General features: G+C 45.2%; 1 protein-coding gene across 1 annotated transcript in view; it reads right to left on the bottom strand.

Annotated features, from left to right (window-relative positions):
- The window catches only part of SHPRH (SNF2 histone linker PHD RING helicase), a 126,160-nt gene that overhangs the window by 42,602 nt on the left and 66,664 nt on the right, over positions 1-16,894 (bottom strand). The window contains exons 13-14 of the mRNA XM_040429507.1: positions 8,897-9,153; positions 676-797 (exon numbers count right to left, since the gene is read on the bottom strand). Of these exons, the coding sequence (XP_040285441.1) occupies positions 676-797; positions 8,897-9,153 (379 nt within the window). The remainder of the gene's footprint in view (positions 1-675; positions 798-8,896; positions 9,154-16,894) is intronic.

Below are 16,894 nucleotides of genomic sequence, written 5' to 3'. Positions count from 1 at the left end.
GCTAAAAACATCCCCAAAGACGTTCCATTCCACAAAATGCAGAACGCACACAACCATTATCATTATCACAACCATTATCCGCAATCTGCGAACCGCAAAACAGGCTACGGTCGTGTGAATGGGCCCTCACATTGCTATATGTCACTGATGAATTTACTATATAGTATGATCTACCTAGATAAACTGTTTGAACATTTTTCCCACCGCTACTAAATATTGTATTGAAGCTGCATATAATTCATGATTTGTAAAAACTACAAATTAAGGCCCATTTAGACGGCCGTAGTGCTTTGCGGATCTGCAAAACACAGATACCGGCCGTGTGCGTTCCGCAATTTGCCGACCACACATGGCCGCAACCATAATCGAAAATGCCTATTCTATTCCGCGATGGCGGACAAGAATAGGACATGTTCTATATCTTCTGCGGAGCCGCGGAACGGAGCCACGAATGCGGACAGCACACGGTGTGCTGCCTGCATCTTTTGCGGTCCCATTGAAATTAATAGGTCTGCACTAGTTCCGCAAAATTGCGGAACAGAGGCGGACTCATTCACACGGCCGTCGGAATGAGCCCTTACCCGGTTGTTTACCCTATAAGTCATCAGCAGGGCCCAATAATTACACTGTAATGAGAAGAAAAAAATCTATTTCTGAGCTTTTCCAATATATCACCTTTAATGATGTGGATTCCGGCTAAACCATTAAAAGCACAGACAAGCTGGCGATGAGCCTCTTCACACTCCGTGCGACACTTTTTCTGGAGAGAAGTCAGAAGTTCTTCCATTGTCATTGTGCTGCAAAGGAAATTATGTATTAAGTAGATACTTCAATAGGATAAGTGAGGGTCACACCGCTGGGACTCCGACAAATCACAAGAACGGGGGTCCCTTGCCTCCCGTTTCAATGGAGCAGTGGCTGAGCATGAGCAATGCCGCTTCTCTCACAGTCAATGTGACTGATGGAGATAGCCAAGGACAGCCACAGATTAACAAAAATGATGATTACACTTACCAGTAATCGGATTTTCCAGACCCCACGACAGCACCACAGAGAGAGATGATCCGCCCCCAGGGACAGGAAACCTGCAGAATAAAAAGGTGGAGCCTCTCTCCCACCTCAGTGGTTTACAGAGCGTGAGAGTGACTCCAACCCAAGTTAGTTTATCCAATATATATATATATATATATATATATATATATATATATATATATATATTTATTTTTTTGCTACACCCAGTGCATGAGAAAGAAGGAACCATGAAACCATGGGAAAAGGGAGGGAATAAGGAAGGGTGCTGTCATGGGGGTCTGGAAAATCTGATTACCGTTAAGCGTAATCCTAATTTTTCCCTTCCCCCACGACAGCACCACAGAGAGAGAATACAGAGAACACCCCTTCCTTACAGGGGGGCCACCACTTGAAGAACCCTGGTACAAAACAGAAGATCAGAGGAAGAATTCAGTTGGAGACGATAGTGCTTGTAGACAGTTGAAGGAGAGGACCACATGGCAGCCTTGCAGATTTGTTTAATGAAGACATTAGATCTTTCAGCCCAAGATGTGGAGACAGCCCTAGTGGAATGTGCCTTAAGAGAGCTTGGAGGAGGACTACCAGACAAGGAATAAGCTAGGGAAATGACTGATTTAATCCATCTAGCTAGAGAACCTTTTGAGGCTACCTTTCCCTTGTTCCTCCCTGAAAAAAGAACAAAAAGAGAAGAGGATTCCCCCCAATCCTTAGTTACATCTAGGTAATGCAAAAGGCATCTCCTAATGTCTAGACAGTGTAACCTACGATCCTCTTGAGTCTTAGGATCAGAAAAAAAGGTTGGAAGAACAATTTCCTGAAGTCTATTAGCCCTTGATGGGACCTTTGGCAAAAAGGCAGGATCTGGTTTCAGGACCACCCTATCATCAGCAATTGACATAAAAGGGGGGTTTATAGATATAGCCCGGATCTCGCTGATCCTTCTGACGGAGGTTAAAGCTATTAATAAAACTAGCTTGAAAGTAAGGAGTTTTACAGAACAGGAAGACAATGGTTCAAATGGTTGATGGGTCAAAACATTCTGAACTAAGTTTAAATCCCACGGGCCCATAATGGGAGATTTTACCGGTAGAATTCTGTCCACTGCTTTAAAGAACCTTTCCACCCATGGGTTAGAGGCAAAGTTTCTATGAAAAAGGGCAGAGAGAGCAGATACCTGAACTTTTAGAGTGCTTTTAGCTAGTCCCCTTGTCAGCCCTTTCTGCAGAAATTCCAGGACTTGGAAAACAGAAGTTTCCGATGGTACAGAACCTGACCTGACCCCTAAAAATTCAAGGTATTTTCTCCAAACCCTAGCATAAATTTACACAGTTACCGCCTTTCTACTTTTTAACAAGGTGGACACTAGGGCTTCAGAAAACCCGTGTAGTCAATAGGGCCCTTTCAAATTCCAGGCCGTTAGATGCAAACCCCTGACGTCTGGATAACACACTGGTCCCTGTTCAAGAAGATCTGGAGTCTCCGGAAATATCCAAGGGTCTGATAGCGACATAGTCTTTAGGAGAGAACCAAGCTCTCCTTGGCCAGAAGGGGGCTATTAGTATCATTCTCGCTCCCTCGTTCCTGATCTTTTTGAGCACCAGTGGAATCAATTGGAAAGGAGGAAAAGCATAACCAAAGGGGAAATTCCACTTCCGGAGAAGAGCATCTAACCCATACGGGGATTCCTTCGGGTTAAGAGAACAAAAACGGTCCACCTTCCTGTTTGCTCTGGTGGCAAACAGATCAATGGAAGGAAGACCTCATAACCTCACTATTTTTAAGACTTTCTGATTTAGTGACCACTCCCCCTGTCTCAACTGGTGTCGACTTAGAAAATCCGCCTGGACATTCTTTTTGCCGGTTATATGGAGGGCGGAGACGTGACTAACCCTTCCTTCCAGATACTGAAACAGTTGCTTCTCTCATGAGGGACGTAGATCTTGTTCCTCCCTAATGATTTATATATGCAACTGCCACCTGATTGTCCAACATTATTCGTATATGATCTAAATAAATTAGGGGTATCGCTTTCTCCAAAGCCAGTAATTCCTTTCTGTTTGAGGAAAACGTCTTCTGCATCGGAGACCATCTCCTTTGAATGCCCTGGTCTAGAAAGTGGGACCCCATCCAAAGAGACTGGCATCCGTAGTCAACACCACTGGACTGGCGAAATTCCAAGGGATTCCCTGATCTAAACTTTACTTCATCTCCCACCATGTCAGACTTCTCAGTGTTTTCTTTGAGATCCTTATTTCTGACTCCAAAGAGCTCCCCCGTTTTTTTTTAGGGTAAAAAGGATCTCCATCTGTAAGGCTTGAGTATGGAATTGAGCAAAAGCCACTGCTGGTATACAAGAGGTTAGGGACCCCAATACTGACATGGCCATACGAATGGACAGACACTTTGATGTTTTTAATATTTGTAGCCTTGTCTGTATGTGTGTGATCTTTTCTTCCGTTAGAAATACCCTCTGGGCTATAGAATCCAAGAGGAGACCCAGGAATAGCTGGTGAGTCTTTGGTTCCATTCGGGACTTCTTCAGATTTATTATCCACCCCAATTGTTTTAAGATTTTTGACACCTTCTGTACTGCTGATATACAACTTTGTTGAGAGTTTGCAATGATCAGAAAATCATCTAGGTATGGCAGGAATAAAATGTCCTCTTTCCTTATGAAGGATGCCACCTCTGAAATTATCTTTGTGAATATTCTGGGGGCCATGGAAAGATGGAATGTGAGTGCCTGATATTGGAAATGACGAATCAGACCCCTGACTATTACGGCCACTCTGAGAAATTGTTGATGAGAGGGGTGAATTGGGACGTGGTAATATGCATCCTTCAGGTCGAGGACTGCCATGAAACAACCCGGGTACAGTAATTGGATTGCGGATTTTACAGTTTCCATCTTGAATATTCTCAGAACAAGGTGTCTGTTTAATTGTTTCAGGTTTATAATAGTGTGAAAGGTATTGTCCAGTTTCTTTACTAGAAAGAGGGGAGAATAATACCCCTTTCCTTGTTCCGTTACTGGAATCAGAACCTGTTTCTCCTCTAATTCCAGAATCTCCACTTCCATTGCTGATAGACCCGATGACGACCCCTGAGGTTTTATGATCTTGAATCTTTGAGGGCGGAATGAGCAAAATTCTAGTTTTAAACCTTCTTTTATTAGGTTCTGAACCCATCTCCGCGCCCCCCCCCCCCCCCCCCCCACACTTCTTCCCATGCGGAAAGGAAGAACTTTAGTCTCCCTCCCACAGAACTTCTGGCGTCATTGTTGTTGGGATGGTTTCTTAGGTTGAGAGGAGGAATTTACGAACAAAAAACCTTTGCTCCCAAACCCCCTAGATCTGGAATTTTGGCTCTTTTCCCTACCACGACTTCTCCTCCTGAACCCTGAGGAACGAAAGGGACATCTAGATTTAGAGAAGGAATTGGAGGTAAAACCTGTAAAGATAAAGACACCTGGAAATTTCCTTTTTTTCCTTCTCTAAGGGTCCATTCACACATCCGTAGTGTATTGCGGATCCGCAATACACCCGGCCGGCACCCCAATAGAACTGCCTATTCTTGTCCGCAATTGAGAACAAGAATAGGACATGTTCTATCTTTTTCCGGAGCTGCGGACCGGAAGATCGGGGGCACGCTCCGGAAATGCAGATAGCACACTGTGTGCTATCCACATCCATTCCTGCCCCATAGAGAATTGCGGAACGGATGCGGACCCATTCTACGGACGTGTGAATGGACCCTAAAAGGGAGTCCAATTCTGGGCCAAACAAGAATTCTCCCTGACAAGGGATACCACATAATCGCTGTTTGGAAGACAGGTCTCCTCCTCTCCAATTCTTTAACCATAGAGCTCTCCGAGCTGAATAGGAAAGAGAGGAGGCCTGAGCTAACTATCTACTACACTGCGTGCAGAATTATTAGGCAAATGAGTATTTTGACCACATCATCCTCTTTATGCATGTTGTCTTACTCCAAGCTGTATAGGCTCGAAAGCCTACTACCAATTAAGCATATTAGGTGATGTGCATCTCTGTAATGAGAAGGGGTGTGGTCTAATGACATCAACACCCTATATTAGATGTGCATAATTATTAGGCAACTTCCTTTCCTTTGGCAAAATGGGTCAAAAGAAGGACTTGACAGGCTCAGAAAAGTCAAAAATAGTGAGATATCTTGCAGAGGGATGCAGCACTCTTAAAATTGCAAAGCTTCTGAAGCGTGATCATCGAACAATCAAGCGTTTCATTCAAAATAGTCAACAGGGTCGCAAGAAGCGTGTGGAAAAACCAAGGCGCAAAATAACTGCCCATGAACTGAGAAAAGTCAAGCGTGCAGCTGCCAAGATGCCACTTGCCACCAGTTTGGCCATATTTCAGAGCTGCAACATCACTGGAGTGCCCAAAAGCACAAGGTGTGCAATACTCAGAGACATGGCTAAGGTAAGAAAGGCTGAAAGACGACCACCACTGAACAAGACACACAAGCTGAAAAGTCAAGACTGGGCCAAGAAATATCTCAAGACTGATTTTTCTAAGGTTTTATGGACTGATGAAATGAGAGTGAGTCTTGATGGGCCAGATGGATGGGCCCGTGGCTGGATTGGTAAAGGGCAGAGAGCTCCAGTCCGACTCAGACGCCAGCAAGGTGGAGGTGGAGTACTGGTTTGGGCTGGTATCATCAAAGATGAGCTTGTGGGGCCTTTTCGGGTTGAGGATGGAGTCAAGCTCAACTCCCAGTCCTACTGCCAGTTTCTGGAAGACACCTTCTTCAAGCAGTGGTACAGGAAGAAGTCTGCATCCTTCAAGAAAAACATGATTTTCATGCAGGACAATGCTCCATCACACGCGTCCAAGTACTCCACAGCGTGGCTGGCAAGAAAGGGTATAAAAGAAGAAAATCTAATGACATGGCCTCCTTGTTCACCTGATCTGAACCCCATTGAGAACCTGTGGTCCATCATCAAATGTGAGATTTACAAGGAGGGAAAACAGTACACCTCTCTGAACAGTGTCTGGGAGGCTGTGGTTGCTGCTGCACGCAATGTTGATGGTGAACAGATCAAAACACTGACAGAATCCATGGATGGCAGGCTTTTGAGTGTCCTTGCAAAGAAAGGTGGCTATATTCGTCACTGATTTGTTTTTGTTTTGTTTTTGAATGTCAGAAATGTATATTTGTGAATGTTGAGATGTTATATTGGTTTCACTGGTAAAAATAAATAATTGAAATGGGTATATATTTGTTTTTTGTTAAGTTGCCTAATAATTATGCACAGTAATAGTCACCTGCACACACAGATATCCCCCTAAAATAGCTAAAACTAAAAACAAACTAAAAACTACTTCCAAAAATATTCAGCTTTGATATTAATGAGTTTTTTGGGTTCATTGAGAACATGGTTGTTGTTCAATAATAAAATGAATCCTCAAAAATACAACTTGCCTAATAATTCTACACTCCCTGTAGAGTCCACAGAGGTATCAGCCATAAAGTCTGCTGCCTTCTGTAAGTTAGGGATAGAGGCTAAGATTTGTTCTCTGGGACATTTATCACGAATCTGTTTCTCCAAGCTCTCTAACCAAATGACCATGAACCTGGCTGCAACCGTAGATGCTACATTAGGTCTAAAAGCGGAGGTGGATGCCTCCCATGTACTTTTAAGGCAGTAGTCAATATTCTTATCCAACTGATCTTTTAGAAATCCCATGTCCTCGAATGGAAAGGAGGAATTCTTGGATATCTTGGAAATGGCAACATCGATTTTTGGTGCCTTATCCCAAGAAGAAGAGGCCTCTTCCTCAAATGGATATCTTCTCTTAAAACTCCTAGGGTTAAGTACTTTCTTATCTGGTTTTTTCCATTCTTTACTAATGAGGGCAATAACGCTCTTATGTAAAGAGAAACATCTGCGTTTCTTCTCTTGAAGCCCTTCAAATACAGAATCAACCATTGACTTACCATCTTTTACATCCTCTAGTTCTAAAGTGGAACGAATAGCCTTTGATAGTTTGTACGTATCTTCCACCGGAAATAAGATTCTTCTAAGTCCTCTCCAGAGGATGAGGAATCCGTAGATATAAATGTCTCCTGATCCTGATCACCGTCTATGGAATCCACTTCTGATGACCAAGCCTCTGTGGATTTCTTCTGACGTTTACAAGATTTTAAAGAAGATCAAACCTCCGACCTAATGAGCGACCTTATATTCTATAGGAAACAAGGGGATTCTTCCGAAACCGTTTTATCTATGCATTCCTGGCACAGCCTTTTAGTGTAAGAGGAGGATAAAGGGCATCCACACAGCGCACATTATTTGTTTTTTCGTTTTGCCAAAACCTTTCTGGGTCTTGTCTAAAAATAAATAAGTGACCAAACATCAATTCAGTAAATAGAACTGGGCACTTACCCCAAATGTCTTCAAACATGAGCTTAAGTACCGGCGCATACAGGAGAGCAGAAATAAACTTCACAGGAGGCAGTAGTCCTGAACCCTCACCGGACCTGCCGGCGTGCGCTCTCTTAAGAGATCCTCCTCCGGAAGCCATGCGCATCGAGGGCGATAGCCAAACCGGACGCGTTTGTGGAATGCACGCCACTGGAAGTGCGTCACATGGAAGTGTCCTTGTGAAGTGCACTCAGCCGCTCTGCCCTCAGAATTCACACACCGGAAAATGCCTCGATCAGGCCGCGTGTATAGGATGGCATCAACCCCCTGGTGCTGCTTCCTTTTCTCTCTCCAGTGTCACGTGGCCTTACTCCCCTGGAGGGGCACACGCACAAGCCGCAAGCACCGGATAGAGGCCCCGGACCTCCACCGGCACCTAGGGTTCTGCCAGCCCAACCTATGGGCGATAGACCCCAGGAGGTATGTTACCAACTAGTACTACAGAACCTCTGGGACTTGCAGACTAGCGGTACCTGAAAGAAAACTGCAGGTTCCCTGCTCCAGGGACAGAAAACCACTGAGGTGGGAGAGAGGCTCCACCTTTTTATTCTGTAGGTTTCTTGTCCCTGGGGGCGGATCCTCTCTCTCTGTGGTGCTGTCGTGGGGGAAGGGAAAAAAAGTCTCTTGCTAGACACTGTTGCATGGAATACTGTAGTCTACTATGCTATTCCACACATTATGCGACATACTGGTCAAACGAGGCCTCGGTCATAGCAAACCTATGGACATGTTTAGCATGCAGGTTGGTGTTTCCAAGCATACATTACAAATGAATGTAGCCTTAGGCTAGTTTCACACTAGCAGCAAGGAACTCAGGCAGGCTGTTCCGGCGGATGAACAGCCTGTTGGATCTGTGCTGTTGCTAGTGCACGCGTGCCCCCGGACTACCACTCCAGCCCCTTGACTATAATGGGGGCGGGCCGGAGTTCTGGCAGCAGCACGGCAAACATGCCGAGAGCCGGCCGGGATAAAAGTACGACAAGTCAATGGGGCCGGAGCGGTAGTCCGGGGGCACGCGTGCACTAGCGGCAGCACGGATCCGACAGGATGTTCACCCGCCGAAACAGCCTGCCGGAGTTCCTTGCCGCTAGTGTGAAAGTACCCTTAGCTGCATGAGTTCACAGTTTATCACTGCAAGTTACAGTCTGAACAGAGATCAAAAACGATGGAAATACTATTCATTTGTAGGGCCAGAGTTGAAAAAATAAGCTCTAGTTTGGGAACCTCTTGCGTTCAATGGAATCCCTTGCTGAAAGCATATTTCCATTGAGTCTATGGTGTCCCTGCAGTGAGCAGAAAAGGAGTGTAAGCGGGAGAGCATTGCAAATATCATTAAGCCATCTTCTTTATGAGGCCTATCTGACTTTCAGTTTGGAAAAACAAAAGAAGGGGTATGTGATTTACCTCTTTTGCAATGGTAAGAATTCCCCACGAACAGCCTGCGGGTGACAACAAGCCTGTCTTAGTCTCAGCAGAGGATACAGGATGGAGGATACAGTCCGTCTGTCTAAGCTACTAAGCTTCAGAGACCAATCTGAGATCTTACGTAGCTTTGCTAGAGCATCCTGACAACAAACTTCATGCTGCCGGTGATAGAAGTGTCTCTCCACTGGAGAGAAGTGAAGCCAGTGAACATCTTCTGTTTGTTCTGGGATTTGAATCTGCAAGAAAGCAAACGGAATCAATTCCACTTCTCTCTGTTCTAGCGTAGATCACTTTGAAAGGATTTATTGAAGTCTATGTACACCTTCAGATTTTGGTTTTGTGACTGCAGTTTTGGCTAAAAATCATATTTTCAATTGGCCTTTATTAAAAATATTGAGCCATTCTGTCACAAACGGTTGATTGTTTTTATAACTGTGGTACTGGTATTTTCATTTTGTGCTGGTCATCTAATAAACAGTATCTCTAAACTACTAAGAGGTCATAAACACTTATTTAAGCCTTAGTAAGATAAGAACTGAGCTATAATGAGTGTTTATAAGTTCAGAGAGCAGAGATAAGGAGTCCCTCATCTCCCCAACTGATGGAAAAAAACAGAAAATCTAGAGGCTGCTACTACAGCATCTCAGCTATGTACAGAAAAAAAAATCCATATTTTAATAAAGACCAACTGAAAAAAATTATTTTTAGCTCAGAATAAGTACAATGCAATAATAAAAATAAAAAAATTGTCCCCAAATGGGTACATAGCCTTTAAGACTGGCGTTTTAGATGCCAGTATTAATACCCCTTGCGTTGGCGCATGATGCCGGCCTCAGATAACTTAGGCGCATCCACTATTGGTCTAAATATACCCCAGCTTCCTTGTTGGCGAAGATTGAGATCATTTTCTACACTTAAAACAAGCGTAGAAAATTATAAATGAGACGGGCCGTCTGTCCTGCCCCTTTCCTCGCCTTTTTTTTTTTAGACCTGGCATGAGCAGGGAAAAGCCGCAGATTCGGCTGCAATTCCCCTTTACAACCTAATGTGCGACAGATATACACCAAAAATAGGCGTATATCTAATAATAAATGACCCCCTTAAATTTTTTCATTTTAGGCTAAAGTGGGGGATGCCACGCAAGTTACTAACTATTAGGGGTGGGCGGTATAGGCGATATAGGCGATATGCGATATAAATTTGGGCCACGATATGGATTTTTGCCATATCGCCTATATCGCCGTAGTGCGATATGACCACCTGAATCATTACCCAGAAGCTTCTTTTGGCCTCCCGACTCCGCAATACCGCTGTACTGGCCAGGGCCGGCGTGCGCACAGCGTCAGGCCGCTTTGCTGACGCTGTGTGTGACGTCAGTGAGGTCCCGCCAGTGCTGGAAGAAGACGCCACACCGCCCGCGGACTCCATTAGCCAGCCGCTGCCGAGCACCCTGCAGGAAAGGTAAGTTTTATAACAGCTGCTCTCGCTCTTGTAGGGGGACTGTCTGGGACTCTTGCTGGAGGATCGGGATGGGGACGCTGGCCGCTGGAGGATCGGGAGGGGGACGCTGGAGGATCGGGAGGGGGACGCTGGAGGATCGGGAGGGGGACGCTGGAGGATCGGAGGGGGGGGGGAGTGGATAAGGAATGGATGGCCATGGGGGCTGATGCTGCAGTCATGCAGTGATCATCTTATGATAGCACTGAGAGTCTGAGACCATGCTCTCTGAATGTATAGCAGGGGAGGAGACACATGAAGTCTGATGATGGCAAATGCCACATTATCTGATGGCACTGGCTCACTGCTGGGGGACACATGTCTGATGGCCCCATGTGGCATTTGCCATCAGACATGTGTCCCCAGCAGTCAGCCAGTGCCATCAGATTAGCCCCATGTGGCATTTGCCATCAGACATGTGTCCCCAGCAGTCAGCCAGTGCCATCAGATTAGCCCCATGTGGCATTTGCCATCAGACATGTGTCCCCAGCAGTCAGCCAGTGCCATCAGATTAGCCCCATGCCCATGGCATTTGCCGTCATCAGACATGTCACCCAGCAGTGAGCCAGTGCCATCAGTTAAGCCCCATGTGGCATTTGCCATCAGACATGTGTCCCCCAGCAGTGAGCCAGTGCCATCAGATTAGCCCCATGGCATTTGCCATCATCACACAGTCTGATAGATGATGGCAAATGCCATGGGGCTGATGGCACTGGCTCTGGGGGACATGTCTGATGATGGCAATTGGCAAATGCCATGGGTCTGTCTGACGCTGACTGACAGCAAATGGCATGGGGCTGATGATTTGCTATACTATTACCACATAAAAATATTGTTTTTAAAAAGCAATTAGCAATACGTTAGCAATAGTTTAAGAGACGGTTTGTCTTATTAGAGACGAGTACTCGATTGCTAAAATAATCGTTTCCTGCAGGCGCCCTATATGTCATCAAGATCAACTTAAGTTGTGCCTGTTTTGGTCAACTTCATGGAGGAGCTTACAGCATGTGGGGAGGAGGAAGAGGAGGAGGTGCTCATAAAGAAGACCGGTGCGACGTCTGTCATATGGACCTGGTTTGGGTTTAAGAAGTCTGATGTGGAGCAGAAAAATATAATCTGCAAAGTTTGCCGGGCGACAATAATAGCAAAGAGAGGGAATACAACCAATTTGTTTCATCACCTCAAAATGAAGCACCCTTTGGAATACCAAGATAGCCAAAAACTGCGCCCTCCTCCACAAACGGCCAGTCAGTCTAGTGGAAAGAAAAAAGGTGGCCCTGCCCACCAGCAGACCGATATTATGAAAGCATTTTCTAAAGGCACTCCGTATGACAAAAAAAATCGGCGGTGGATTGATATTACAAATGCCATTACCCTATACCTGTGTAAGGACATGGTGCCGTTTCTTACAGTGGAGAAACGCGGCTTTCAGAACATGATTAAGACACTCGATCCACGTTACGAGGTACCTAGCCGCAAATACTTTAGCCAAACTGAAATGCCCAAACTGTATGACAAAGTCCGTGAGCAAGTAAAGAACGAACTCCGGAGCATAAAATACTATGCAACTACTACGGACTTGTGGTCAAGTCGCACAATGGAGCCTTACATTAGTCTCACAATCCACTTCATCAATGACGAGTGGAAGTTGTGCAGCAGATGCCTACAGACATCTTATTTTCCCGAGGATCATACGGGTGAACTGATATCTCAGGGATTGAAGGAAGCGCTCGAGTCATGGGGACTTAAAGAAGAGTTACAAGTCTGCATAACCAACGACAATGGCGCAAATATTGTGAAAGCAGTGGAAATTAACGGCTGGACAAGACTGCAGTGCTTTGGTCACAGGCTCCACCTCGCCATAGGTAGGTAAACGTTTCTTTTAGTCCTAGACTAGTTACATTATGCACTGGGGTTGATGTGCTAATGATATCTTCCAATTTTGTCCTTAGAGAGAAGTGTGAAAGACGCCCGTGTTGAACATGCCATTGGCAAATGCAAGAAAATAGTGAGTGCCTTTTCTTACGCTTGGAAAAGGAAGAGAGAAATGGCTAATGCCCAGGCTGAGCTAAACCTGCCTCCTCACCGCCTCATCACTGAAACACCAACAAGATGGGGGTCTCGACAGCAGATGATTCAGCGGCTGCTCGAACAAGAGAAGGCCATATCACAGGTCCTGAAAGCAGACCGGAAAACCAGGCACCTGGTACCAACTTGGCAGGACATTGATGTGTTAGAATCGATGAACAAGACCCTCAGTCCCCTGTTGGAGTTTACAGATGCTCTGTCTGGAGAAGAGTATGTGAGTGTGTCGACTGTCAAACCTGTGCTCCACCTTCTAAACACCACAGTTCTTCCTCTAGCTGATGACGACATTGACACAGAACTGACGAAGGACATGAAGACAGCCATCCTCAAGTATTTAAATGAGAAGTACTCGGAAGTTGCAACTGATGACCTCCTGGATATGGCCTCCTTGGTCGACCCACGCTTCAGATCATCATATATAGCAGATGACCGAAGAGAGTTCATCTTCACAAAGGCAGCAGCAGAAATTCAGGCACTGCTAGAGACGCAAGCTGTGTCTGCCACAGAGTCATCATCACCATCACACACAAGCACAGGAGCTGCTGGAGAAGCCCAGAGAGAACCCAAGAGGAGTAAACGAAGTCTGGGCAGCTTTTTAAAAAATGCATCTGCTCAGCCTGGCCCAGCTGCCCTCACTGACAGAGAAGCGATTAAAATTGAGCTTAAGAGTTACCTGCAGGCACTGGATGTAGAAGGAGAAGCTGACCCACTGGAGTGGTGGAGGTTGCACCAGGCTAATTTTCCCAGGGTGGCAAGCCTAGCCAAGAAATATCTTTGCATTCCTGCCACAAGTGCCCCTTCAGAAAGGGCATTCAGCACCAGTGGCAATATAGTAACATGCCACCGATCTGCACTGAAGCCCGAGACTGTGGACAAACTTGTGTTCCTGGCGAAAAACCTTGGCTGAAGTGCTTTATGTAATGACAGGACCCCTCAGGAGGCGTGCAACGATATACTCCTGTATTTATTATCTCCTTATTGGCGACTCCAGAGGACCTGAGCGTTACTTTCGCACCCTCACTGAATAGTTTTATTGAAATTCTACTTTATTGATATTGATATATCCTTTAAAATCACTTCGTGTTAGACAAGGAACTCAAAAATGTGATTAAAATTACTCAGGGAGTTCAGGTTATAGGGAAGGGACGTGGCCTCCCTGAGTAATTTTAATCACATTTTTGAGTTCCTTGTCTAACACGAAGTGATTTTAAAGGATATATCAATAAAGTAGAATTTTAATAAAACTATTCAGTGAGTGTGCGAAAGTAACGCTCGCTCAGGTCCTCTGGACCAATAAGGAGATATTAAATGTAGTGACGGCACGCAAGGTTGATGTTCAGTCGCACTCGATATTGATTTGCAAGTTTGCAATTTGTTATATATTCAAAGGGAACCTGTCCTGTCATCACCTTTATGCTGACCTCACTGACAGCAGCATAAAATAATGACAAAAATTCTGATTTCAGCGGTGTGTCTCTCATTAACTAAAAGTAAGTGGTTGCTGAGAACCAGCATCATAATCACTGCAGCCCAGGCCTTGAAAAGAGTCAGATCTACCTGAGAAGAGTCCTGGTTATTCCTAATCTCCTGCTCTCCCGCCCATCTGCTGATGATTGGCAGTTCTCTCCTAGACAGAAAGGGAGAAAACTAGGTAGAAGCCTGTCAGTCATCAGCAGGTGGGCAGGAGAGCAGGAATTCATGAATAACCAGGACTCTTCTCAGGTGGCCGGGACTCTTTTCCAGGCCCAGTCAGCAATTAATGTGATGGTGGTTCTCGGGCAACCACTTACTTTTAAACTATGCAGACTGATGAAATCAACTCACCTGTCTCTACTTTATGCTGCTGTTAGTTTGGGCAGCATAAAGTTGATGACAGGTGTCAAGTTCCCTTTAACAGTTTACCGTTAAGAAGCCTGTTGAACTTGAAGGCTTTTTCGTTCAAATATGTGCAACTTTTTATTTTTGTGCAATATAAGTAAGGGCTCGTTCACACATCACCGTTTCTCCTTTCCATTCTCCAGCTCCATTAAGGAGCAGGAGAACGGAAAGGACGGATTCTGCAGATAACGGACACACCTAACTGAGCGTAACGGAGCCTAAGGACCCCATAGACAATAATGGGGTCCGTTCCGTGTCCGCTCAGAACATGATTTTTTAGCGGAGACTAAAGTCCTGCATGCACTACTTTTGTCTCTGCCCAAAAATCATGTTCTGAGTGGACACGGAACGGACCCCATTATTGTCTATGGGGTCTTTAGGCTCTGTTACGCTCAGTTAGCGGTCAGTTATGTGCCAAATCCGTCCTTTCCGTTCTCCTGCTCCTCAACCGAGCCGGAGAACGGAAAGGAGAAACAGTGATATGGATGGAGGGGAGCCTAAGTAATCAGGATAGGAGGAAGAAATGTGATGTTATTTATTATTTTACATTTTGCAATTTGCACTTTATTTTCAAGAAATTTGTGTTTTACTAACACTTCATCTTTACATTGTTTGGAAAAAGATGTGTTACACAATACACATATTAAAAATTTCTTGCAAAGTTTATTAATTTGCATTTTTTTGTATACATACAATCAAATAATATATCGCAATATATATATCGCATATCGCACATGATTCAAATTATATCGCAATATAGATTTTAGGCCATATCGCCCACCCCTACTAACTATGTAAAGTACAAGTAAATAGTGCAACTGCAGTCACCTGATGTCCAAAGTGACCAAGCATCCAGTGGTTTGCACAGTTTATGTATAACTATGTTAATCAGAAAAAGAGGCTCAATTTTATAAAGAGTACTCTGCTTTGGAAAAACCCTACTTGTTAGAATGGTCCCCTAACAAAAAGCTAATTACAAAGTGTCCCCCAGCGATCAGCTTGAATCTGTAAGGAAACTTGGTAGTAAGTGTTCAATTTCCAATAAAAGGGTTATCCAGGAAAAGATGTTTTGGACTTATCCTCAAAATAGGTCATCAGTATCAGATCTGCATGGGTTAGACACCCGGGAACCCCGCTGATCAACTGGTAGAAGAGGCCTTGAGCGGCGCAGCCTCTTCCTAGGCCACTGACATCACTGTATATTGGTCACATGCCCTAGCAGCTCAGCCACATTCAAGTGTGCTGCAATACCAAGCACTGCCACTATACGATGTACAGCGCTGTCCTTGGAAAGCTGCCAGGACCCTGAATTGCTCACCAGAGCTCCGGTGAGCACATAGACTCCCTGAAACAGCTGATCGGTGGGGATGCCGGGATCTGTACCCCCGCCGATGCGATAATGATGACCTATACTGAGGATAAGTCATCATTATGTTTTCCAGGATAACCCCTTTAAAGTGGCCACAAAGCTTAAAGGGAACCTGTCACCTCAAAAATGCATCTACACCCGCCAGCATTACCTTATAGTAGCCCGCAGTCTGATAATAATCATATGTTTCATCCTCTTGTCCGATGCTGCATAAGTTAAAAAAACGCAGTTTTATTCTCCACCAGTGCTATATTGCCGGCCAGCTTGAAGCCAAGGGGGCAGCGGCCTCCTTGCCTCAAGTCAAGGTCACCACGCCCCCTAACCGTCCCCTCTTGCCTGAGTGTGACAGCCTGCAGTGCAGCCGCGATTCCACAAGTCTCGTGCATCCGTATTGCGCCGCTGAAACCCGGCTAACAGCGACAGCAGGAGATGGGATCGCACATTACTACAGAGCGCACCGCGCATGTGCGAAACTTAGGGAATCGAGGCTGCACTGCAGGCTGTCACTCTCAGGCAAGAGGGGACGGTTAGGGGGCCCTCTTGACTTCAAACTGTCTGGCAATATAGCGCTGATGGAGAAAAAAAAACTGTGTTTTTGAACTTATGCAGCATCGGACAACAGGATGAAACATATGATTATTAACAGGCTGCGGGCTACTATGAGGTACTGCTGGCGGGTGTAGATGCATTTTTGAGGTGACAGGTTCCCTTTAAAGGGGTTATGCAATGATTGATGTAGTTCATGACAATCTCTTTCTAACAAAGCTAGAACCAGCCCTGTACCTCACATGGATCCACAGATCTCCCCATGCATTGCTCCAACTGTTTTGCTAGATTTATTTCAGGATGGCGGCTCTACCTACTATGAGAACAAAAGATTGGACATGCCGAAATCCAATATACCTAATTTTCTTTCTCTTACTATCTACAGTGAAGAGAGAGAGTCGGGGCCACCCCAATCACATTAGATGGTTAGACAGATTCCCATGTGTGTGGGCCCCTTTAAATGTCTCGATACCGTATGTCCTAATTCTATATGTAACAGGCAGCAGATATAGGAAATATTGCGCACCCAGTGCTGGTCACTACATAGGCTGAGTTCACACTTCAGTTATTTCCATCAGTTAGTGTGAGCCAAAACCTGC

Source organism: Bufo bufo, chromosome 4 (genome assembly GCF_905171765.1).
Source record: "Bufo bufo chromosome 4, aBufBuf1.1, whole genome shotgun sequence".
In the NCBI taxonomy this organism is placed as follows: domain Eukaryota; kingdom Metazoa; phylum Chordata; class Amphibia; order Anura; family Bufonidae; genus Bufo; species Bufo bufo.
The sequence above is the reverse complement of the archived record's forward strand: the minus strand, read 5'-3'. Positions and strand labels throughout refer to the sequence as shown.